We start from the raw sequence: 24,763 nt of genomic DNA, 5'->3' as shown, positions 1-24,763 counted from the left end.
CTCTCCAGTTGGTGAAAGTCTTATAGCTCCTTTAATACAGTTCCTCTTGTGGTGATCCCGGGCCATACGGTTATTTTGTTGCTACTTCATAACTGTAAATTTTCTACTGTTACAAGTTGTAATAAGTATCTGATATGCTGGATATCTGATATAAGACCCCGCTGAAAGGGTCGTCGGACCCTCCAAAGGATCACGACCCACAGCTTGAGAACCCCCTGTGTTGAAAGGATACAAGAACGTGACCTTTACAAGTTCCAAGTACTCTGGTCTCTTGGGGGAAGGGGACGGGGCTAAGGAAACTGGGTAGTGAAAAGTGCAAGTATGTATTTGAGGACTTCCAGGCTCAGAGAGGTAGTGTCACCTGCCCAAGTCCGCATAAGCCTAACCACCAGCCTGAGATCCGAGTTCTTAGCCAATATCCTCTCTTCCTAGAGTGCAGAGGCAGAAAGGCTGGGGGGTTGGGGGACAGCAGAAAAGGGCGCCAAACAGAACTAGCTCTGAGGAAAGGTAGGCAAGGCTTGAACCCGGGGGCGCTCCGGTGGCCAGATGGTTGTCCTCGAAGAATACTAACCCAAGCTGACCCTCTCTTGACAGCGCCACAGATTTCCCAGCGCTGGGACCGCTAATGATACCAGCCTGCCTCACCCTGCCCGGCACCCAACAGGGTTAGTGGTTCGCTCCGAACACCCCTCGCTGCTTGGCGGGTGCTGCGGCCGGTCTCACTTCCGGTTGTTGCCGGGCCCTATATCCGGTGTCCGCCCGCCCTCCATCCCGCTGCCTCCGCGATGCTGTCCCGGTCCCGCTGCGTGTCCCGGGCGTTCAGCCGCTCGCTTTCTGCCTTCCAGAAGGTACTGTCTGGCGGGGCCGGGGCTCCGATGGGTGCCAAACCTGGCTGTGGGCGGACGGGCAGGCTGAAGGGCAGGACGTGCTGGCCAGGCCGGGCACCAAGGGCACCGGGACGCAGGGGCTGCCGACGCCCGCGGAGCCGCCCAGCCGCGTGGACGGAGCCCCGGAGCCCTTGTCCTCTCCCAGGCAGCCCGCGCCGGCCGTTTGCTGTGTCCCGGACCCTTTGCTCCGGGGCTGGGAGCCGCGCCCGCAGCGACATTGACTTAGAGTTAAGAGAGGAGGCACGGCCCCCAGCCGTATCGCGCGGCCTGTCTCCTCGCGGTCTCAAAACCAGCGCTTGTCAGTCTCGTGGGGAGGTTGACATAGTTTGGCCGACTCTGAGTCTTGCTTTTACTTTCGGAGTTAAGAGATTCACCTATCAGCATCACGATAAACGTGCGCTTTAAAAAAATGTTTTTTTTTTCCTCCCCCTCTTTTCATTTTGGGTGACGTCGATAATGTCTTCTTTCTCAACAGGGGAACTGCCCTCTAGGGAGACGTTCCCTGCCTGGTAAGTTCTGCCCTTGCGGTCACCTAAAATGCTCTTCTCGTGGGCAGAGCAGCATGTGAGGAAATCTGATGTTTCTTCTGATGGTATTTAAAGACAATGAATTCAGATAGATAAGAAGCAAAATACTCCTTAAGTATAACCGCTGTCGTCTATTCACTCGGTGCACACTTACTGGGTTTTGGTACTGGCTTTTTGTGGTGGAGGGAATCTAGGGCATGAGAGGCAAGCACTTAACCACTGAGCTACACCACCGGCCCATGGTTATTGGGTTTACACTGTCAGGCACTGAGCTTAGGTACTCATTAGAGAGACAACAATGAAAAAGTCTTGTCTTCCAGGAGCTTAAGGCTTAAGGGGAAAGCAAGGTGTAAATTGCTGACGACGTGATCATCAAATCGTGTAAGTGCTTGGAAGTGTGTGCATGGACAGAACAGGTTTCTTTTAAGTAGGTGACATTAAAGCTGTGACTTGGAGGATGTGACAGAGTCAGTGAGGAAAAAGAGAGAAGAGTTAGAATGCATGAAGCCAGTACAGAAGGAAACAGGTGTGGTGTTTTTTTGGAAACAAAGTGGCATACAGGAAGCCATTAGTTAAAGGAAACAGTATCCTGAGGTAAATGATGGTGTAGACTGTTGGAAGTTTAGTTGTTTTTCTCTTAAATTTGTTTTTCTTTATGTGTGTTGTATGTGCTTGCTTGGCATTATGTGACCCCAGAGGCCAGAAGGGGTGTGGGATCCTCTGTCATTGCAGTTACAGGCCCTTGTGAAATGTCTGATGGGGGTGCTGGGAACTGAGCCTGTGCCTCTGCGGGAGCAATACAGGTTCTGAACCCCTAAGCCCCAAAAGTTTTGATTTTCATTCTCATAGCTGTGTGTGGGTTGCTGTTGTCTTTGATAGAGGGAGAAAGTTATTAACAACCTTCCGTAACTGACTTTTCATCAGGGGCCTGGCAAATATCTATTCATCCACCTGCCCACCCCCTCTTTTTTATTTTGGGAGACAAAGTCTTGCTGTTTAGCACTGGCTGGCCTAGAGCTATGTATGGCCTTGAACTTCCTCTTGCCTCTCAGCCTCAAGAGAGCTAGGATTACAGCCTTTCGCTACCACATCTGGCTCTGGCAAAACATTTGTTGAAAGATTCAATCTTAACTGTATGTAGGCTTTCTTGTGCCAAATGTTCTGAATACTTTCTGTGCAATTTTGGGTTAATCATAACCAAGTGAGATTTAGTAGCATATTCCCAGATTTCTAGGCCAAGGTCACTCAACCAAAACTATTAATTAAGTAAGGCCCACCTGACTCCTTCCTCAGCCCAAACTGCTTCACTGAAAGAAGTGTTTTTATTTTCTTGTGGACTCAATGGAGTATGTCTGTGTCTGAAAGATAGGGTCTGATGTAGCCCAGGCTGGGCTCAAACTAGATAAGTAGTCTAAGGCTGACATTTTACTTTTGATCATTCTGCCTCTGCTTCCCAAGTGCTAGGATCACAGGGTTGTACCACCATGCCTGGTTTTATGTAGTGTTGGAGATCAAACCCAAGACTTGTGCTGGGCAAGACTCTTACTAGTCAACTGAGCCGTGTCCCAGCCCTGTCAACGGACTAGAGTGCTCACTTAGCTGCTAAGCTAGGTGGTAGGGATAGAGATGGTCTCATCTGCAAGACTCTCTTGGGCTAGCTGGATAGACGAAGCAAATACACATTTATGTACACATAGGGAGAAAATGACACGATGGTCCCTGAGGAGTACAGGATGAGACATGAGGTATCCTGATGATAAAGCTAGCCTGGGAGGTTAGAGGGTAGAGGGTCCAGGGAAGCAACATTTAAGATGAGGCTTAAAGAGTGCATGAGTTAGCCAGGGAAATGCTATTCCAGGCAAAGGGAATTACTTGTGCAAATGTTTCCAAGCAGGAAGAGACTTGACCAGTTGTACAGATGGTCAGCTGGAAATACAAAGGAGGCTAAGTGGAGAACTATAAAGTGCTTGGACTTTATCCTAAGCCAGGAGGACATAAGGTATCAAGCACAGTCCATAGTGCATTCTCAGTTATGACCTTTCTGTTCAGCTGAGAATGCTGGAAGGCGCCACGAGTATTTTCTCCACTTTTTATGCTGTAAGGAAAAGGAAAAGCCTTGTGCTTAGGAATGGGCATCTTGACTCAAGTATTCTGGTTTAGGCTAGTCACCAACATAGTTGTATATGAAATAGAAATGATGGCAAGTGGCCATTCTACTTCAGGGAGTTGCTATTGAGAGTGGAACATGAAAAGGCCATTGTGTGAAATCTCCTTATAAGCCTATAGTACTGTACAAATAAAACTTGTCATAGGATAAATTTTGTAGGACTCCAGTTTCCAAAAATCTGTGTGGGCAGCTGTGTTCTAGTTCAAAGACAGGTTCTGCTTAGAATCTGCGCTGCACTCATTGGCTGCTGAATACAGAGATGCCTGGCTGACCTGACTCTGGGAATGTTTGTGAGGGAGTGTATGTGCATAAGGACTGGGTATCTCTCAGTTGATGTCGTCTGCACCCAGAGTGCTGAAAGGGTTATTAATAGACACCAATAGCAAAAAAAGAAAGCAAAAATAATATATTCTGAAGAAGCAGCTGTGGTTAGTAGATACTGGGGAAATGAATTTATGATAAGGACAGTTGGTTTAGTGGGTAGGGACTCTCCCTCTCTCCCTCCCCCCCTTCCACTCTCCTGCTAAAGGATCGTTTTATTAGAACTTGAGAGAAAACCGGCAGGTCAGGCAAACCGAATCTAGCAGCTGCCACGAGGAGGGAGCTGACCAGGCCTTTTGAATTAGGGTCCAGGAAGGCACACATGGTCAGCAGTGGAAGTGTGGGCTTACAGCTGCAGAAAGGGCAGGGAGTTCTCAAGAAACAGGAAGACATCCCAGAGTGTCATGGCAAGCATGCTTAGGCCTTTGGCCAGTGTCAAAAAAAAAAGCAAATCACCCTTTTTGAATTGGAAGTCACAAGGACTCATCTTTTATTAAGAGTGACCAGGTGAAAGACGTACATCAGAGAAAGGTTAACTGACAGGGAGGGAGATGATTTTTGCTGTATTGTAGGACAAGTGGAAGACCCTAAGCCTAAAGCCGCCTATATAGTATTTGCCACTAGGGTTCAGTCAGTACAGTTTCTAACCTCATCCTTTACAGCCAGGTCAGCTCCGCTGCCTCAGGTTATATAAAGTCACAGGACAAGCTATCATATCTTACTTTCAAGTTTCAAAGGTAATAGAGACATTTTATTATGCAAACATAGTAGACTAATGAAGATCAGTGACTTTCCAAGGCAGGCAGGTTATACAGCCCTTAGGTCTGAGCATCAGATCTCTTCCCCTCCAAGTGCACATCCACTCTTCATCTTCCTCTTTGCTGCCAGCACGGCAGGTAGAACATCTGAGAAGCAGGAGTCTAAGTGATAGAGATTATATTATAGCCTGAAGCTGGTCCGCTCTGTCTGGGATCTGTGGGATGGACAGTTCCGGTTCGCTCTGTCTGGGATCTGTAGGATGGACAGTTCCATGTAATACACTGTGTAGAAGAGATGATGATTAAGAGTTGTTTTGTTTCTTGCAGGGATCTCCTTATGTCAGGGACCAGGTTACCCTGACAGCAGGACGATGGTGTAAGTATCACTGGGTAATGCAGATATGTGGCCATGGCAGATTTACTTAGACACAGATTCTAAATTTAAACTACTCATGCTTTCACAGACCCCCAGTTCTAGAAGTTAAGGGCATTTGGTTGAATCCATAGACCCAACCTGGATGATCATGGTCATTTTTATTGTAATCTACCTTTGTCATCAGTTCAGTGGTTAGGTGTTAGACCAAAAGTGTACCGGACCTTCGCAGATAGTTAAAATATAATGAGTTATTAACTTGAAGCTATCTTTCTTCTCATTCTTTTTCTTAAAAATGAGAATGAGCATCTAAGGGAACCTGATATTCTAGTTGGATACAAGTGCAGCTGAGGGCCGGAGGTCACATTCATTCCAGAAATCGAGAGGATTCCCTCTCTTGGTAGCATAGTTACTCATCTTAAAAATCAATAAATATAAAGGACCAGTTAAGTAAGCCTAGGACTTCTGGCTGGTTTGGTAAGAATGCTGTTACTGCCTGATGAAGAGTTTGGGGGACGGCCATCCACGTGTGGTCCAGATTAACTGGTACTTGTGAGTGTTGTTTTGAGTTGCTTTGCAGTTCAAGTATTTTGGGTGTGCTGAGAGGCTGCTTTCTAGTTCCCTCTTCAGGAACCGTGGGGCTGCTTGTTTACAGGGTGAAGCTTTGGCAGGAATGAGAGTTTCTTTCTATGCAGCACAAGAAGTTTTGCTTTCATTCCAAAATGTTTCATTAGCATGCTGTTAGAATATAAAACTCTTGAAATCTTTGTTGTTTGTTGGTTGGTTTTTTTCAAGACAGGGTTTCTACTCTAGACCTAGCTCTGTAAACCAGGCTGGCCTCAAACTCAGATCCTCTGAGTGCTAGGATTAAAAGCGTGTGCCACTCAGTATGCCTGGTTCTGAAATGGCATTTCTAAGAATCTGCACTGCAGAATTTATATGTTCAGGTGTCTTTCAAAAAAGACAAACAGCCAGCGGTTAAGCTATAGTGTTTTAACATGTTCCCACTATGATAAGTAAGAAATAAAAGATTTATAGAATATTCCATCTTTTGATGTGTAATTCCATTATAAAGTTCTTTTTTCCTGTTTCTAATACTCAACAATAAGCAAGTAATGCTTTCATAATTTAAAAAAACGATTCAGAGAGTCAAAACATAATGACTTGTTCAGTTTAAATGGAGAGCAGGATAATGAGGGGTAATCTGACTTCATGTAACAAATACAACACAAAACTATTTAAAGTTAATTGTGGAAAGCTCTGAACTTCCACTTGAGTCACCCTCAGCTGTGTCACGCTAGTAACACCATCTGTGTCGCATGCTGTCTTTTCTTCTATGCATGTCTATTTTGTTTAAAAGATCTTTACACAAAATTCTTTGATTGCATTTATTGTGTAGTAGCGGTGAAGGGAGCACACCATGGCCTTCATACGGAGGTGATGGTCTTGTGGGAAGTTGGTTCTCTCTTTCTACTATGTGGGTCCCGTGGGACCAAGCTCAAGTCACCAGGCTTGGGAGCCCTTGTCCACTGAGCCATCTTACCTGCTTAAAAGATCTTTCAATCTAAAACTTTTTTACTTTGTTTTTACTTAACAGGTAATTTCATGTTTCAAAAGGCTATCACTTTTGTTTTTTGTTTTCCAAATAGGGTTTCTCTATGTAGCCCTGGCTGTCTTGGAACTTGCTCTGTAGACCAGGCTGGCCTCAAACTCAGAGATCCGCTGACCTCTGCCCCCTGAGTGCTAAAACTAAAAGCATGAGCCACCACTGCCCAGTGATAAGTATTTTATCCTTGCCTTCTAGCCCGTAGAGCACCTCTTCCAAGACGTAGCCAGTGTGCCAGCTTTCTAGGTGTCTGCCAAAGCAACCCCTTCTTTTCCACATTAGCCATTCATTATTCTTTGCCCATGGACATATGTTTTTATTACATTCTTATGTATGTATACAAATTTTATACACAGTATTCTGTGTTCTGTATTTTTGTATTGGTCTCCTTGATACTACATACATACATACATTTTAAAGTTATCCTGACATAAAAGAAAAGAGAACAAAAAGCAATTAAGTCTACTTATGTATTGTAAAGATAACCTGTTAAGGTATAATGCTTCATCTCTTTAATCCCCGAATTGGGGAGGCAGAGGCAGGGCAGATTTCTGTGAGTTTGAGGCCAGCCTAGTTTACAGATTGAGTTCCAGGACAGCCAGGGATAGTGATACTTAGTCTGGAAAAACAAAACAACAACAACAAACTGGCGAGAAGATCCCCTAAATCCTGTATAAAAAGCAAATTTTCCATCAGTTTAACTCATTCTCTCAAACTGTATAAATAACCAATGAATGACAGATAACCTTAGTAACCGGGTGTATCTATATCTTCATTCCCCAGAAGTAACTTAATGAGTTTGCACACATCAAATGGCCTGGTTTTGGATTTCCTTTTGCAGTGATTCCAGGGTGGGCAGATGTGCTGCCTCTTTGCAAGGGAATGCTATAAGAAATACCATGTAGTTGGGTTTTTGGAGGTTTTTGTTTTGTTGTTGCTGTTGTTGTTTTTAATGTGTGTGTGTGTGGGGGGGGAGTTGGTGGTTGCCCAAAACTCTGCTTTTTGCTTCTGAGTTTACTATCATTTTGCTGCCTTATCTAAATCTAATCCTGAGGATAGTAACGCATTTGTATTTGGCATATCTGTGCACTGCTGAGGATTTGGTTAAAGAAACCTAATCAGGAAGAGACATCATTTTGATTAGTTTGCAAAGGATCAGAATTCTTTTTCTTAATAGAACCAGTCTGTCTCACTCTTCTGGGACATGACATTTCATTATAGTACTGAGCACTAGTTAAGACACCTGTAGTAATAGGTTCTGGGGTTATACCTGCTGAGTCAGAATCTGTCCAGGTCAGGCCTGATATGTGTGCTTTGACAAGTTCCCCTGCATGAGATCTGTTTGAGATTCACCAGTTTCAAGAGTTAGCCCTGGTACCTGGACTAGACTGAAATATTAGTGGTTCACATTCTAAAAGAGTTAACATTTATGTTTCTTTTGTAGCGTTAACAACTGTAGCGTCTTCAGTGTTCGCTTCTTCCAGACCACGGCTGTGTGCAGTTAAGTACCTGATTTCTTGTGAATGGACTTTTACTGGAAAGAGAAACAACTAACAACCATTAAAAAGACAGAATGAGCACTTGTAGTTTTCCTGTTTTGTTTTTCCCTAGAGAATGATGTAATTACAGTCCAAACCCCAGCGTTTGCAGAGTCTGTCACAGAGGGAGATGTCAGGTGGGAGAAAGGTGAGATTTTTATTTCCTCATTTAAGTTAAAAACTAAGGTCTCTTCATGAAGCACAGCAAGTGGAAACTGGCTCCACCTTTCCTTTACTTATGTATCAGTTTCCTCCCAGTCTTGTAGGAAAGTGGTCTTTTAATACATAGGCTAAAAGGGGCCCAGAGGCTCCCAGCTAACAGCTGTCCTTTGACTATCCTTCAGCTGTTGGAGATGCGGTTGCAGAAGACGAAGTGGTGTGTGAGATTGAGACAGACAAGGTGGGTTTAGCCTAAAGATTAATTACAACTTAATTTTGATTATTCAGTTGATACTTAGTATACACACTAGTAACTTTAATCAGTTGCTACTTTGTTTTCTTTGAGGTTCCTGGGCTGCTTTCAGTCTTCTTCCTTATATCACTTGGAAACATAGTAACTAAAGTATGTTTTAGTGTTTCTAAGAAAGGACAGAAGGTGAATGCTCACGATAGACTTACCTTTTTCTGACTGAAGACATGGCCTTAGGTGTTTCTGTGTGGGAAGAAGATGTAATATTCCAGATATAACAGTGTTGTAACTCTTTTTTGTTTGTTTGTTTGTTTGTTTGTTTTTCGAGACAGGGTTGTTTTTCTGTATATCTCTGGCTGTCCTGGAACTCACTCTGTAGACCAGGCTGGCCTCGAACTCAGAAATCCGCCTGGCTCTGCCTCCCAAGTCCTGGGACTAAAGGCGTGCGCCACCAGTGCCCGGCCCAGTGTTGTAACTCTAACTACTCATCCTGATTGAATAATGTTGATACAAATGTGGAATCTGTCTTTATCTCTTTCTTTTCCAGACTTCTGTGCAGGTTCCATCACCAGCAAATGGCATAATTGAAGCTCTTTTGGTACCCGATGGGGGCAAAGTTGAAGGAGGAACTCCTCTGTTCACACTCAGGAAAACCGGTGGTAAAGAAGTTCTCCTGGTGGTCAAGGTCTCCAGTGTTTCCTGGTGGGGTTGAGCTGAGCATTCTGTCCTAGCAACTCCCTCTGCCTCAGCCTGGCGTTTTAGTTACACTGTTAGTTGAGGGATAGGAGAAATCCTGTTGATAGTTGGTAAACTCTTAATTGTCAAGTTCTAAGCCAACCAGGTAATTTAAAAAACCCACAATACTCTGTTCTTTCCATATTTCTCAGACTGGATCTTTTTCTTAAAGAACTAACAGGGAGTTGGGGATATAGCTCAGTGGTAGAGCGCTTGCCTAGCAAGTACAAGGCCCTGAGTTTGGTCCTCAGTGCTGGAATAAAAAAAAAAGAACTAACAGAAGTCAGGAATCTGAAAGAGAGTAATTTTCCCCACCCTGACCCGGATCACATGGAGCTTTAAAAGAAATGCAAGTGAAAAAGCTTCGAGCTCCTGAGATTTCTGATTGGTCACCTTGCTATAATAGTTGGATTGTTATAGTTTTGTAGTATTCCCTTAGGTGATTCTGACATATAGTTAGGCCTGAATGCCACTGTGTAGACAACTGAGTGTAGACGACTGAGTTTAGTTTCCTTTTTTTATAATTACATTTGTGTATGTGTGTGTCTGCGTATCTGTGTGTGTCTGTGTGTGTCTGCGTATCTGTGTGGGGTGTGAACATACAAAGGCATGCGTGTGGAGGTCTGCGGATAACTTAATAGTGGTTTTCTCTTCCTGTCATGTGGGCAGTAGGCCTGGAACACAGGCTGTCGGACTTGGTACCATGTGTTTCTACCACTGAATCATTTCCTTTCCCTGTAGTTTCTTCTTACATGTCACATCTTAGGGAAAATTGACATTTCTGTTTGGAAGAAATGCCAAAGAAAGATGTCTGTACTGGACCTTACAGTCCATATTAGAGATTAGAAAATCTGTTTTTCTGACTTGTAAGTGGAGATTTTTGTAGTTAGAGCATTTAACTGTTAAAATAGTCAAACAGAAAGATGGTAGATGGACCATTGAGGCTGGTCAGGGCAAGATCAAGTTCAAAGTAAGGGGAAAAAAAAAATCTAAAGTAGCTAGGATGAATGAACTTGTCAGTATTCATGCTGGGACACCTGAGACATCTTTCCAGGACCCAAAATAAAATTTTTATCAAATGCTCATTTAAGATTAAAGAGTTCAGAGGCTGGAGGATGTCTCAGTGGTTCAGAGTTGGACACTGCTCTTTCAGAGGACCCAAGTTCACTCCCAGTGCCTACATGGCACTCACAATTGTCTGAAACTCCAGCTGTGGGGTTCCCGTGAGCCTCCAGGCACCTGCACTTACATGCACATACCCTCCTTTAGACACACATATACACAGTTAATAATAACAAAAACAATTCTTTAAGTTGATTTATTAAAATAAATGTTCTTTTAAGAATTATTTTATGTATATGGTTATACTGTAGCTGTCTTCATACACACCACAAGAGGGCATCAGATCCCATTACAGATGGTTGTGAGCCACCATGGGGTTGCTGGGAATTGAACTCAGGACCTCTGGAAGAACAGTCAGTACTCTTAACTATTGAGCCATCTCTCCAGCCCTCCCCCACCTTTTAAAATTTTTAATGACTAAGAGTATTCCTTTTGCCTGGTGGTGGTAGCGCACACCTTTGATCCCAGCACTCAGGAGACAGAGGCAGGTGGATCTCTATGAGTTTGAGGCCAGCCTGGTCTACAGGGAGTTCCAGGACAGGACTATACAGAGAAACCCTGTCTTGAAAAACAAAACAAAAAGAGTATTTCTTGTTTGTGTTGTGTGAAAATAGAACATGGTTAGCAGTATGTCGCATTTGTGTGTATATTTTAACATTTTCATTTGCTTTGTTATTTTTGCTTAAAACAGTGGCTCTCAAGCTGGGTACAACCCCTTTGGAGGTTGAATGACCCTTTGATAAGAGTCATCCAAAACCTCTGCGTATCAGATATTTATATTATGATTCGTGACAGTAGCAAAATTAAGTTCTGAAGTAGCAATGAAAATAATGTTACGGCTGGGGGTCAGCACATGAAGAACTGTATTAAAGGGTCACAGTGTTAGGAAGGCTGAGAGCCACTGGGTTAGGTTTCATTTCCTTGGGCTTAGTATGTGCTTTTTAAGTACCTGCTGAATTTAAAAGTCAGTAGATGTTAGTTAATATTTGTGAAATCGGGAAGGCATCTGAATTGAGCCAGAAGGACATTTAGGGAGACCTGAGAATAGAGAGCAGTGGCTTATGTCAGTATGTACCACTTGATGCTTTGCCTGTAGCAAAGACCGAGGAGACATTTGAGGCTTGAAAATAGACCTTTTGTCTGTAAATCCTCTTTAGTAGCTGCAATTAGTTGCCTTCCATGGGATGATGCCAATGGCATCTCTCTTTTTTTTTTTACAGCTGCTCCTGCTAAGGCCAAACCAGCTGAAGCTCCTGCTGCAGCCCACAAAGCAGAGCCCGAAGCGCCTGCTGCCCCTCCTCCCCCTGTAGCACCGGTGCCCACTCAGATGCCACCAGTGCCCTCACCCTCACAACCTCCTTCTAGCAAACCAGGTAAGACCGTGTAGTAACAAAACACCTCACGGAAAGCAGCTTAGGAAAGATTTATTTTGGCTTGTTTTGAGGATGAGAGTCCTTTATTTCAAGGAAGGTGTGGTGTCAGAGTGCAAGGTCACATGGCCTTTGCAGCCAAGAAAGATTGTCTGCTGCTTGGTTCACTTTGTTATTTAAAGCTCCTCACTCCCTGACCCCAGCCCACAGTACAGTGCTGGCTGCATTCACAGTGAGCCTCCCCACTAAGAGCAAGAAGTCAGATCCTCTGGGAACACGGTCAGGGGCATAGCCAGGGTTTTCTCTTCCCAGTGCTTCTAAAGCCTGTCAGACTGACAGTGAAGATTAACCCTTACAGTCTCAGACTGTCAGGTGTCTCTTGCGGAGAAGGTACTTCGTGTGATACCATGTTCCTCACAGACACAGTCTGACGCCATGGCTCTGAACACACCAGGTTGGCTGCTTTGTAGAAAGCTGTCTAGATTCTGAAGAACTGGGTTTGCAAACCAGCCTTCTATTTATTTGCTAACCATGCAACACTAGTCTCATTCCTTTTTTGTTTGTTTGCTTGTTTTGTTTTGTTTTTCGAGACAGGGTTTCTCTGTGTAGTCCTGGCTGTCCTGGAACTCACTCTGTAGACCAGGCTGGCCTTGAACTCAGAAATCCGCCTGCCTCTGCCTCCCAAGTGCTGGGATTATAAGGCGTGCGCCACCACTGCCCGGCTCTTTCTTTCTTTTTTTTTCTTTTTTCTCATTACTTCTGTGAGCGATTGTTGACCTATGAGTTTGGAATGATGCTGGTAAACTTCAGTACCTTGAGGATAAATGATAATACAGTGTGAAAATATTGTTGTCCGTGTCCGATGTAGCTGTGCCCTCTCTTCGTTTTCAGTGTCTGCAATAAAACCCACTGCTGCTCCTCCACTGGCTGAGGCAGGAGCTGCTAAAGGTCTGCGTTCAGAACACCGGGTAAGCCTCTGACAGCTTCCAGGAAAGTGGCGGCAGAGTCGCTGTGCAGTGAGTGTGGTGCTCACCATTAGAGAGGGCTGGAACCTCAGTCTTTGCCTTGGCCTTGAGAAGGGGAGAACGTTGTTCACGGTCTCATAACTGTCAGACGTATACCTAGAACATGTTTTCTGAACACAGTGGGTTTCCTACTGTATCCTGCTGTTGGCAAAATGCTTCAAATGAGTAAATAGCTGCAGAAAATAGTAGCACATCCCGTTTCTTCCCACAGTGACACGCACTTCTCAGAAGTAGTCTGCTGAGCTCTCTCTTTCTAGACTTCCTGGATATTTTGCCTCAGCTGGGGAGCCAGCGTGGGCCAGATTGTTGCATTGTAACAATCCTCTGTCAGAGCAGACAAAACCCTCAAGGAAATACGGTCAAGAGTGTGGGTTCTCTGCCTCAGAATGCTTCCTAAAATACCATAGCCTCAAAAGCTTGTTTTTGAGTTTCCATTCCCCAAGTAGCTGTTCTCACGCTAGTCTTTATCAAGAGAAGTTGCCCTTTCTGAAATGACTCTGAAGCGCCTGGACCTCCACCACAGTCTTCCTTTTGTAAATTGGTTTTGGTTTTTAAATCACACTATTTCCTGAGCTTCTGTTCTTGGTCAAATTTCTTGTACATCTGAGTGAAAACTTTGGTCTCTGATTCTGTGTTTTTGCTGAAGCCACTCAGGAAAGGGAAAGCCTCTAGCTTTAACTATAGTGATTGGGCCCAGCATTGTGGCATACTCCATGACTCCCAGTACTTTGGAGGCAGAGGCAGGAGGCTCTCTAGTGCTTGTCATCCATCGCTGGCAAGCTGAGTCCTCTCACTGACTGGGGATGGTCAGATGGTCAACTCGTTCCTCTTTCCTTTCAGGAAAAAATGAACAGGATGAGACAGCGCATTGCCCAGCGTCTGAAGGAAGCCCAGAACACTTGTGCAATGCTGACGACTTTCAATGAGGTTGACATGAGGTGGGATTTCTAGTCCTTCTAGTCCCCACATCTGTGGCTATTGTAGTAGAACACGGGAACTTACCCTAGCCCTTACCAAATGCTGATTCCAAGACTAGCTTGACCTGGGAGAGGTATTTATTCCTGCTTTACTCCTTGTTGACTTATGCAACATGACCTACTGGTTTAATTTGCTAGTTTACTTCTCTAATACTATGGAATGAATTAGAAAATATGTAAGAAAATAGTGAGCTTTACTACAACGTCAAAAGCTTAGCCTTTTGAACTTTGATGCCTGAGCTATTATGTATGGTCTCTGATAACTTAGCCCAGTGTAATCATTTTTGTTTAGGTTTTTATATTTATTTTTACTTATGTATATGTATAGGTTCAGGGTGGGGGGGGCGGTCTGCAGAGGTCAGAAGAGGGCGTTGGATCCCTTAGAACTGGAGTTACAGGTGCTTGGGAACCCACTGACGTGAGTACAAGCAACCATATTTGGGTCTTCTGGAAGAGCACTATGTGCTCATAAGTGCTCCAGTCCCTGTTTGGTTTTTGAGACAGGATCTCAAATATATAGTCCTAGCTGGCCTAGAACTCACTATATAGACCAGGCTGGCCTTGAACTCACAGAGATTTGCCTGTTTGTGCCTCCCAAGTACTAGAATTAAAAGTGTGTGCCATTATGCCCAAACTGGTTTGTTTGTTTGTTTGTTTGTTTGTTTGTTTTGAGACAGTGTCTCATGTTGCCTGGGCTGGGCTTGAATTCTCTTTGTAGCTGAGGATGATGGTGATGGTGCCACCATGTCCTGCTGCTAGTAATGACCCACTTGTTGCTACCCCTTGGGATGGGAAACCCTTCACAGTGTACCTGGAAGGGCACCACGCTCTGCTTCTTTCCAACAGTGACTATTTCTTGTGTATGTTCCCAAGCAACTCCGAATCCAGTGGGCAAAAGGACAGCTCGTACTCTATCCAGTTTTGGTTATGGAGTTTGTGTGTGTGTGTGCGCGCGTGCGCGTGAGCCCGCGCACATACTATATGAGTGTATAGGTGTGCATGCATACATATAAAAGCCAGAGATCAAGTTTATTTGTCGTTCCTGGGAGTCACCCACCTTGTTTATTAAGGTAGGTTTCTACTCGCCTAGAGTTTGTCAAGTAGGCTAAGCTGAGTAACCAGTGAGTCCTCGGGGTCTGCGTGTCTCCTTCCTCTGTAACTCTGAGATTTCACGTGTGTGCCACCAAACCCAGGTTTGGTTGGTTGGTCTTATGTGGATTTTGGAATTCAAACTCAGGTCTTCATGCTTACCTGGGAACAAAGGTATCTTCCCTAGCCCCCAAACAGTTAACCTCAGTTCACCACACCCATTCCTGTAATGGCCTAATGGTTGATTTTCTTGTTTTCTTTAAAATTTTGATGTATCCAACTATCAGCATTGTGAGGAAGAGAATAGTTTTATTTAATAAGTATTTTAAGTGTTTATCATATGCAGATTACTAAAGTGGAATTCGGGGCTGTGGGGATGAGTGGAAAAGCGCTTTGGAACTTGCTATCTCATTTTGCTGAACACTAAATAAAATCTAGAAAAAAAGCATCAAAAAGATAAAAATGGTGCCAGGCAGTGGTGGCGCACACCTTTGATCCCAGTACTTGGGAGGCAGAGGCAGGCAGCCTGGTTTACAGAGTGAGTTCCAGGACAGCCAGGGATATACAGAGACAGGCCCTGTCTCAAAAAACAAAACAAAAAAAGATAAAAATGAGTATGAAGTGGGGAAGGGAGTGTATTTACTTTTGGAGTTTGAATGGACTCTCCAAAATGGCCAGCAGTTAAGCCAGGTGAGGAGTGCACATCTGTCATCCTGGTGCTTGGGAGGTGGAGCAGGCGGATCAGCTAGTCAGGGTTACCCTTAGCTACATAAGGATCAAACCCAGCCTGGACTGTATGAGAGCCTGTCTCAATTTAAAACAAAACAACATGAAAGTGCCAAGTAGTGTACAGAGAAAGTCATTCCAAATAGCTTTAGCAATTTGGATCATGGCACTGTCAAGAAAGTGCAAGAAACAGAAAAGATTGTTTTTGGCACCAACAGTCTGTATAGGATAGAATGGAGGTTGGATCTGTATTTCAGTGGAGTTTGAATGTCAGTGTAAGAATGAATTAAGTCAAAGGTCACGTCTCCAAGGTACCCATCTCGCTTTGCTTTGAGTATTAAGTCTCTCCCTCTGCTTCTCAGTGAGGAAGTTTGTTTATTGAAGTATGTAGGGTCTGGCTAATTTCACTAGATGTCATTATTTTATTGGGAAATCCATCATGTAGGGAAGGACTTTTCCTAATGAATCACGAAGCCTGCAGCTGTGTTTCCTGCATTAGGGACAAATTGTACACAAATTAAATTGGACTTTGAAATTTTAGCCAGTTTCTTAAGACGAAGCATGTAAATATTTGTGTCTCTAGAAGATGCAGTTGGCCCAACATCCCTGGTTGTGAGTCTGTCTAATAGCTGGATCTCCTTTCAGTAGCTAATGTAGTGTCACTTAGCAGTGGCCTGAGGCTTCACTGTAGCCAGTAATGTGGTTTACATTGAGTGCCCTTTGGGTCTTATGCCTATCAGCTAACCCAGAGGAGCCTTTCTGAGACTTGTTCCTTCCCCCATTGTCCCAGCTTTGCCTCCAAGGGCTGTGCTCTGAAATAGAAACTCCTTAATGACCAGAAAATGGCATTCAGGCAGGTCTGAGAACAGAGACACCCACCACGCCTCTTTCCTGCAGTAATGCCTTTAGGGTGGTAATTCTAGCACTAAATGAAGTTAGACTCAGGAAAATAAACATTTTAAACCCAATCAGTCCCCTTAGGAAAATTTCCTTTTTTCAAAAACAAAAGGTCTGAAGTGGGCAGTTAGAGGGCACCTGTCTTATCTTTCCTGCTAATGTTGAATTAAGTCATTATAGGGGGAAAGGGAGACGTGAGCACTTGGGCCTGAGATGAAGTTAAATTCAATTTTCATTGAGGAATGTTATCCCTATAGTCACAGAAGTTCCTGTGGGAAAGGATGGGAGAAACGTTTTTCACTAGCTCTGCAATGCGTAAGGGGGGGGGCGGGGGAAGGTGGGGATCTTAGCTTGATAGACCAGAGGATGTTCAAGTTGCAAAGGCTTCTCAGAGGCAAACCCAGCACTGAATCTGACAGACAGCCACAGCCCACACGGAGCCACTTTCTAAATACCAAGGAAACCACAGTCGGTGAAACTAATCTTAAGATCAGACGCTGTGTGTTGTTGTATCTTGGTGCCCAGCCCAGTCCTCCCCATCACATGTCATGGGCATTAGTAACTGTTTCATGAGCAAGTTGATAGAACTGCTAACTCAGGAAAGAGTGAGTCCGCTGACTTTGCACAAGCCTAGAAGAACATCAGACTTACCTCCTGCATGTAGTTACGATTGCTTGTGGAACCTACACTTCACAGGTGGCCGGTTTTCTTTTTCTGCTAGTTAGGTAGGAGAATTATTACAAAGTAAGAAGCTTTAATTTTTTTTAAATATGATTCTAACAAAAGTAATATTGTTTTTTTAGCATTTGCTTATAAACTTAATTTGAAACTTAAATTTGTTTCCAATGTGGATAATTCATAATTTTAGTGTAGGGAAATATACTGTTTGGTAAGGTGGTATTCAATGTGATCTTTAGATTATCTGTCACTGAAATCTGTGACTCAGAACTAAAAGGATTGCGTTAAAAGGGCTCAGCCATCTGAAGGACAGGGTGGCGCTGATCTTCTAGGTCAGTATTCTGTGAAAGAACACTTTATTACGTTGACCCCTAGAGAATGATTCAAAACTTGAACTTAGATGGTCCAAGCTAAGGGAAAGCCCATCCATTTGTATACACGCGTAAAAACCTGTGGAAGTTCAAAAGAGGGCGTTAGCTGTTCCTGGTGGGTAGTCTGGGCCTGTAATCCCAGCTCGTTGGGAGATTGAAGCAGAGGAATTACAGGTTTAAGGATAAATCATTTATTTCAAGACACCTAAAAGGATGAGCTGGAGGGTGGGTTGGGGAGCATAGGTCAGGGGTACAGCCCTTGCCAGCAGTGCTCAGAGGTCCTTGACACTCAGCCTGTGGCAGTATGTGCACATGTACACACAGCAGAGCCAGGGCTTCAATGACAATGTCTTTCCATCATGTATTTACAGTAACATACAGGAGATGAGAGCTCGGCACAAAGATGCTTTCCTGAAAAAACACAACCTCAAATTAGGCTTCATGTCAGCGTTTGTGAAGGCCTCTGCTTTCGCCTTGCAGGAGCAGCCTGTTGTAAATGCAGGTAAGTCTCTTGAGACCAGTGTGGCAAAGATCTTTGGAGCTGAGTGTCTGAATACAGACCTGCTGTCACATTTAGGAGTCACCAAGGCTTTTTATTCACAATCTGTGGAAACATGATCACCTTCACCAAATACTAACATGATTACTTTCTCTGTACCAAGTGGACAAAAGGTTTCCCGCACTGTGTAGCTTGGCAGTTGCTCTGGCAGTAGGCAGCTCTGGGATAGTCCAGCTTCCAAGGCTGTCTCGTATCATAGGCAGTCTCAGGTTCTGGCTGCTCCGCCCCCACCATGTGCCCTTTACTTGGAGGCTTGACTTTGATGTGTGGCATAGGCTCCGGGCTGCCCATTGTCTTTGGGCTGGGGGCCTCGGGGGAGGCTTGGGCTCGTTCTCACTTTCTTTTCTCCTCCCTCTCGGTGTGGAAGTGTTGATCTATCTTACGGTTCTTGTTGTCTCGTACTGAGGTACTTCTGTGTTCCTTGGAAGATAGGAGAGGGGACAGTGACACTTTACAGTTCTCAGCCTAGAATCCCTAGTCTCTCCTCCACTGGGTGCTGAGCTCTAGGTGCTAGCCCTCACAGGAGGGCTTTCTTTGCTCTTGGCCTCTCTCCGAGTTCTCATTCACTTGACATGTACTCTAACAATCCAGCGTAGACTCTTTGGAAGATTCCCAAGCCTGCTTTTCTTATAGGTAGGTACAGTTTTCAGCAATTGGTTTTCTGTTTTAAGATGGTATATTTAAAAGCCAGACCTCTTTCACGTCCGCTTGGATCTCTAGAGAGAGTAGATGGGCAGCATCCTACACCCTCCTTTGCCTTTTACAGAGCACTTGATATCTAGCCATTCTCTGCTCAGGGAAGGTTTGCATAGATAAGCCGTTAATATGCTTCTACTGTGTGCACCTTCTGTGAGCTGTGGAACAGCATGCTCCTACGTTCAGGTTGATTCAGAAGCTTGGGAAATACTGGTATGAATCGGGATGGGAGCCAGGAGAGTGTCAGTTACTTGTAGTTATTTTCATGTTGATTAGTCATCCGACACTGCATTGACCACTGAAGACTTTTACTCTGTTAACTTCTGAGCCTTGGCCAAGAGCGTTGTATGTAACGTGTGTTTTCTCTTTCATAGTGATTGATGATGCAACCAAGGAAGTGGTGTACAGAGATTATATTGACATCAGTGTTGCAGTTGCTACCCCGAGGGTATGTTGGGGCAAGAGTTGGAAGTGCTTGCTTAGATCCTGTGTTAGTTATGTCTATTTCTGTGCTAAGACACCAGGACCAGGGGAACTTACAGAAGAAAGAGTATTGGGTGGGCTTCGGTTTCAGAGGGTTAAGAGTCAGTTGTCATCACAGTACAACACAAGTGGCAGCAGGCATGGTACTGGAGCAGTAGCTGAGAGACAGTCACACACTAGAAAGAGCTAACTAACTGGGAATAGCATGGCTTCTTTGAAACTTAAAGCCTGCTTACAGCGACACACCTCCTTCCAAAAGGAGGCCATACCTCCTAATCTTTTCCAGACAGTTCCACCAACTTCAGACCAAATGTTCAAATATATGATCGTGTGGAGACCATTCTCATTCAAACCGCCACAGATCTTACCTTATTTATATTAAAAATATGATCATATGGAAGGGGTTATTTCTATAATTCTGTATTTTTAGGAGATCATTAGTAAAAGTACATTTTTTTTTTAAAAACCATACCACATTCCTTTATCTTACTATAAATCTTTTTAATCACAGTGAGTTTAAGGTGTTCTGGCTGGGGAAATTGTAACTATAAAGAGTACTGTCATTTGCAGTTTAAAACAACTTTTCTCTCCAGGGTCTCGTGGTTCCTGTCATCAGGAATGTGGAAACCATGAATTATGCAGATATTGAACGGACCATTAATGAACTAGGAGAGAAGGTACAGTAGGCGGAAGTGTGCACGTGCGCTGCGGGGCAGTTGAGGGAACAAATCCTGCAGACGCTGGCGCTGCTCGGGCCTCTGGAGTCTGGTCCTCTAGGGACTACATAGCCTCCCAGCAAAGCAGTGTCACATGAGCTCTAAGGAGAGGCATCAGGCAGAGCCTCAAATGCTCCAGTGATTGAAATCCCTCCGTTCAGAGTCTTCTGGGGAGAGAAATGTTGATCGTAGGGTCACGGTTTCTCTGAAGGTAGTCACCTTAGCCGAGCCACTGTCCTGTTTGCTGGAGTTGGCCCTTCCGATCTCAGATAAGAATTTTCTAGAGTTACTGTTTTGGAGCAAAGAAACCTGGTTTGACTTAATTTTTCTTGTTCTCAGGCCCGAAAGAACGAGCTTGCCATTGAAGATATGGATGGAGGCACTTTCACCATCAGCAATGGAGGAGTTTTTGGCTCGCTCTTTGGAACACCCATTATCAACCCCCCACAGTCTGCCATTCTGGGCATGCATGGGATCTTTGACAGGCCTGTGGCTGTGGGAGGCAAGGTAAGAACCACTATCGCTGAGATGTTTAGTCGCTGAATGGCTGGCTGAAGAGAGAAACCTAACCAAATCCTTATGATAAAGCATCCACTGTCATTTCAGACTTACGCTTCAGTTCTTAATTACTAAATGATAGTTAAGGTACTGGTTCTCAAACTGATCTGAGGAGATTGATGTCATCTGGCTGGAGACATGAGTCAGTAGTTAGGAGCACTTGCTACTCTTGGCAGAGTAACTAGATCCAGTTCTCAGCATCCACAGAGTGGCTTGCAGCCATCAGTGATTCCAGTTCTGAGGTATCAGGCACCTCCTCTATCCTCCATGGGTACTAAGCATGCATGTGTGGGTGAAATTCTCATACACATTAAGTAGTCATTTATGTATGAGAACGCTGTCGCTCTCTTCAGACACACCAGAAGAGGGCATCGGATCCCATTACAGATGGTTGTGAGCTTCTTAACCGCTGAGCCATCTCTCTAGCCCATAATTTCTTTTTTCAAAGTAAATTCTTAGACATTTCCCCCCCCACACACACACACACACATACACATTCAATCTACTGAAGCAGAAATGCACAGTTCTGATGCATGTTAAGTTTCCTCTAGGACTTGTTGACACCTTGTCAGAGCACCTCGGGGAGTCAGAGATGGGTAGAGTTGACCCTGGGAAACAGGGTACAGTGCGGAGCATTCTGTGGGCTACAGAACTGTATGAGAAGCTTGTAAGTTTTTTGAGAGTTCAAGGTATGAGGGAGGCCAAAGGGCTTGAGTTAGCTATTGGAAGATAAGTTAGTTTAAAAAAAAATAAAATGTCCTCAGACTTCTGTGTCTAGAATGTTTCTGGGTCATTGACTCCTTTATAAATCCAAAACTCATCAGTCTTTTTCTTGGAAAACAGCTACACACAACAGACTTATTTTTTTACTCATGGACTTTCAAGATAGGGGTTTTTTTTATGTCGCTTATTTGTCCTGGAATTATCTATGTAGACTAGGCTGGTCTTGAACTCAGAGGTCTGCTTGCCTCCGCCTCTTGAGCACTGAGATTAAAGATGCTGGCAGATAGCAGAAGATTTAAACTCAAGGTTAGTTTTTCCTCCTCAGATTAGGGGATGCTGAGCCGTGGTAAAGTGTCTGCCTCGCATGCTCAGAGCCCCGAGTTTGACAAACCCGCATGGCAGTACATGCTTGTGGTTCCAGCATCAGGAAGCAAAGGCCAGAGGACCAATGGCTTGGTGTCTTCTGTGGTTGTATAGTAAGCTTGAGAACAGCCTCACGAGACCCGTTCCAAAAACAAATAAAATACAGTTTTTAAATTGTAACTTCAAGACGGTGGTGTTGCTTAGTAGTAAGGTGCTTGCTCAGCATACACAAGGCCCAGTGTTGGATCTACACAGTGCAGAAATACTAGTAATAAAGATTGTAACTTCAAAGTAGTTCCTACAGGCAGCCACAACTGAAGAGCTCTGCATGAAAGAGAAAGAACCTAAGTTACCCAGAGGCAGCACTGGTAGGAAAGCCTTTGGTATGGTCTTTGCTTTCACACCTCTTTCCCTCAGCAGGGCGTTTTCTCTGATCCACTGGATATACAGATCTATTGACCTCTCCTCTCTGCAGGTGGAAGTTCGACCTATGATGTATGTAGCCCTGACCTATGACCACCGGCTGATTGATGGCAGAGAGGCTGTGACCTTCCTCCGAAAAATCAAGGCAGCAGTAGAAGATCCAAGAGTCCTCCTCCTAGACCTTTAGGAGGAAGCCACACACCCCACCTAGTGATCATGCAGGAACTGAAAACCAGTCTTCTCCCTGTCCCCTCATCAATCCCAGGTTAGCCTGATGACAGGCAGGCACACACTGTTGGCCTCAAGCGAGGAAGCCAGGGCACTACGTAAGCATCTTTCACAGCCTTTTCTTAGTGTTCCTTCTAGGCTCTTCTCTGTGTGACTCTTACCGTCCCCTGTCTTGGGCCTGAGAGAGAGCCTTAATGGATGACTGCTCATTAATATTCCTGCCTTTATTCCAGTCCTCTGCAAAGACAACTCTGCTTCTCTCCAGTAACAGTAACTATAGGGGTACCACCAGGGACCATGTGATTCAAATCTCTGTCTTTGGAAAATGTTCTCCAGAGATGCCTGGGGGATGATTTGCCTCCCGGGCTCAAAGCAGCCTCTGTCCCAGCTGTGCACGTTCTCACTTGATGCCACCTGTGTGGAGGTATTGGACACAGGCAAAGAGGTGCTGCTCTGCTTCTTAAATGCACCGTCATTCTGACCTGTCAGTGGCGTCAAGGTGCCTCTCTACCTCTTCCAGGCAGCACAGGCTGGGGATTTGAGGACAGGCAGAACTGTGCAGCATCCCCTGAGGTCACCTGTTATGATCACAGATAGGAGTTGAACCCTGCCTTGCCCTTACAGGCTCCATCGTATGCTGGCACTGGGAAGATTGATTCCTTTTGGCATAATTACGTGCAACTGTTGTCATACCAACCCTTTCCAGCCTCTAGGAATCACTGTTCTCACTTAAAGCAGAGTTTAGCACATCATGGCAGTGGGACAGCCTGGTGAAGGGACTGTTCTCACCAGATCAGGCTGATGAGAGCTTCTGAATTGAGGGTGGTGTGAGCATGTGCTGGCAGAGGCCGTTCTTCCCTTCCTGGGATGTGGCCTGTGGGGAACAGGGTCTTGGTGCCTCTGGTGCAGGACACAGACACCGGAGAGGATGGACTGGTGGGAACCAGCCTCAGGAGTTAGGACAGTGAAGAAATGATGTCATCTCTGAGATCACCCTTCAGGAACAGGTGCAGTTGTTGGAATATTCTTGACGCATGGTAAAATGTTCAGCTGGTCATGAACGCTCCTAGGCCTGTATGCCACACTCAGCCTGAGTCTGCTGACAGTCAACGCGGGTCATTAGTGCTGAATTCCCTTTTTTCTTGTAATCCAAGACATGCTGGGGGGAGGGGAAGAGGTCAGTATTGAGTGCCTGCAGCATCTGCTACTACATCTACACCATTCAGAACTTGTAACTCAAGTATTTAAAGAGACTGATTTTGAATGAAAATTAAAGGGCAACTGTTCTCAAACAAGGCTCCAGGGTCTGTGCTCTTTTGACCCTTGAGGCTGTACAGTCCCAATCACAATGTCACTATCATCGAAAGCTACTTCATCCTGAGTTGGCTGTCTTGATGGAGCTACTGGTGGAACCCAGGATGTTTGCATATTCTTTTCTCTGAGCAGCACACCAGGCCCCCCATCCCATACTTTAGACATGTTACTTCAACAGCCAGCCATGAGCCCACTAATGTCCCAGTGTCCCGGGTTCCTTTCAGGGAGCCCCATGGCCCTGACAAACCAACTCTTGAAGAGAAATTGTGGTTCCCACTTATGTGAAGCCCCTTCAAACACCAGGAGGGACTCGCGTAATCTCTTAAGACAGAGTGGGGAGGCACGGACACCCCTAATACCATTTGGACTTGTTTGCCACGTGTGCACCATTCTAAGCACGTGACTGGTTATGATGGACAGTGAGGACCGTCTCCTAGGAGCAGTGGGTATGTGAGGGGCAGAGGACAGGACAGGGTTGCTCACCAGCCCAGAATGACCCAGAAGGACCAGTGGGTAGGCATGACGGAGTAGAGCCTTACTTTCCCACACTCCTCTCCTCTGCTTATCCTGTCTGCAGTGAGGCCCTCCCTCTGGTGGCCTGTCCCAGGAAGAGGTGGGGTCCTTGAGCAATTGCAGCTGCTAGGTGAGTTCAGTGAATTATACATCATGTCTAGTGTTTGATATGCTGCAAGTTTTTAAATTTTCCATTAAGCTTCTGGAGTAGATGTTTTATTTTATTGAAAGGCCATCCATAAGCCCTGTCAGAGCTGGGACCATGGTATTCCAAACTGATCGCTCAACAGAATGCCAGAAGTACAGTGTATTGGCTAGATAAGCCTGGAAGTGACCTGTACTCCATAGAACAGTGGCCAAAGTTGTCTGGTATTGTGGGTTACCAAAGAAGAAACCTACACTTATGAGACAACTCTAGCAGGTTCTAGGTTAACCTCTCAAGAACCTCTGTTTTCTCAGAAGAACCTTCCATGAGTTCCTCAGGCACCGTGACTGGCTCAGGTGTCTGTCTCCTCTCCTTCCTCCCCTTTCTGAGGCTGTTCCTCAGGCTGCTTCCTTCCAGGCCACGTTCACTATATTAATGACGCAAGGACACCACAGAAAGAAGAGGC

The 24,763-nt window shown here is 44.9% G+C and overlaps 1 protein-coding gene across 1 annotated transcript; it reads left to right on the top strand.

The window, feature by feature from the left end:
- The first annotated feature begins 727 nt into the window (after positions 1-727).
- On the top strand, positions 728-23,622 carry Dlst (dihydrolipoamide S-succinyltransferase). The gene is made up of 15 exons (XM_028771858.1): positions 728-848; positions 1,363-1,396; positions 4,988-5,036; positions 8,084-8,139; positions 8,251-8,325; positions 8,522-8,577; positions 9,134-9,245; positions 11,664-11,816; positions 12,705-12,781; positions 13,679-13,776; positions 17,948-18,078; positions 19,206-19,279; positions 19,908-19,991; positions 20,370-20,537; positions 22,150-23,622. The coding sequence occupies exons 1-15, from the start codon at positions 786-788 to the stop codon at positions 22,282-22,284; spliced, it is 1,365 nt and encodes a 454-aa protein (XP_028627691.1). The 5' UTR covers positions 728-785; the 3' UTR covers positions 22,285-23,622.
- Positions 23,623-24,763: the final 1,141 nt, after the last annotated feature.

Source organism: Grammomys surdaster, unplaced genomic scaffold (genome assembly GCF_004785775.1).
Source record: "Grammomys surdaster isolate TR1022 unplaced genomic scaffold, NIH_TR_1.0 210, whole genome shotgun sequence".
NCBI lineage: Eukaryota > Metazoa > Chordata > Mammalia > Rodentia > Muridae > Grammomys > Grammomys surdaster.
The sequence above is the reverse complement of the archived record's forward strand: the minus strand, read 5'-3'. Positions and strand labels throughout refer to the sequence as shown.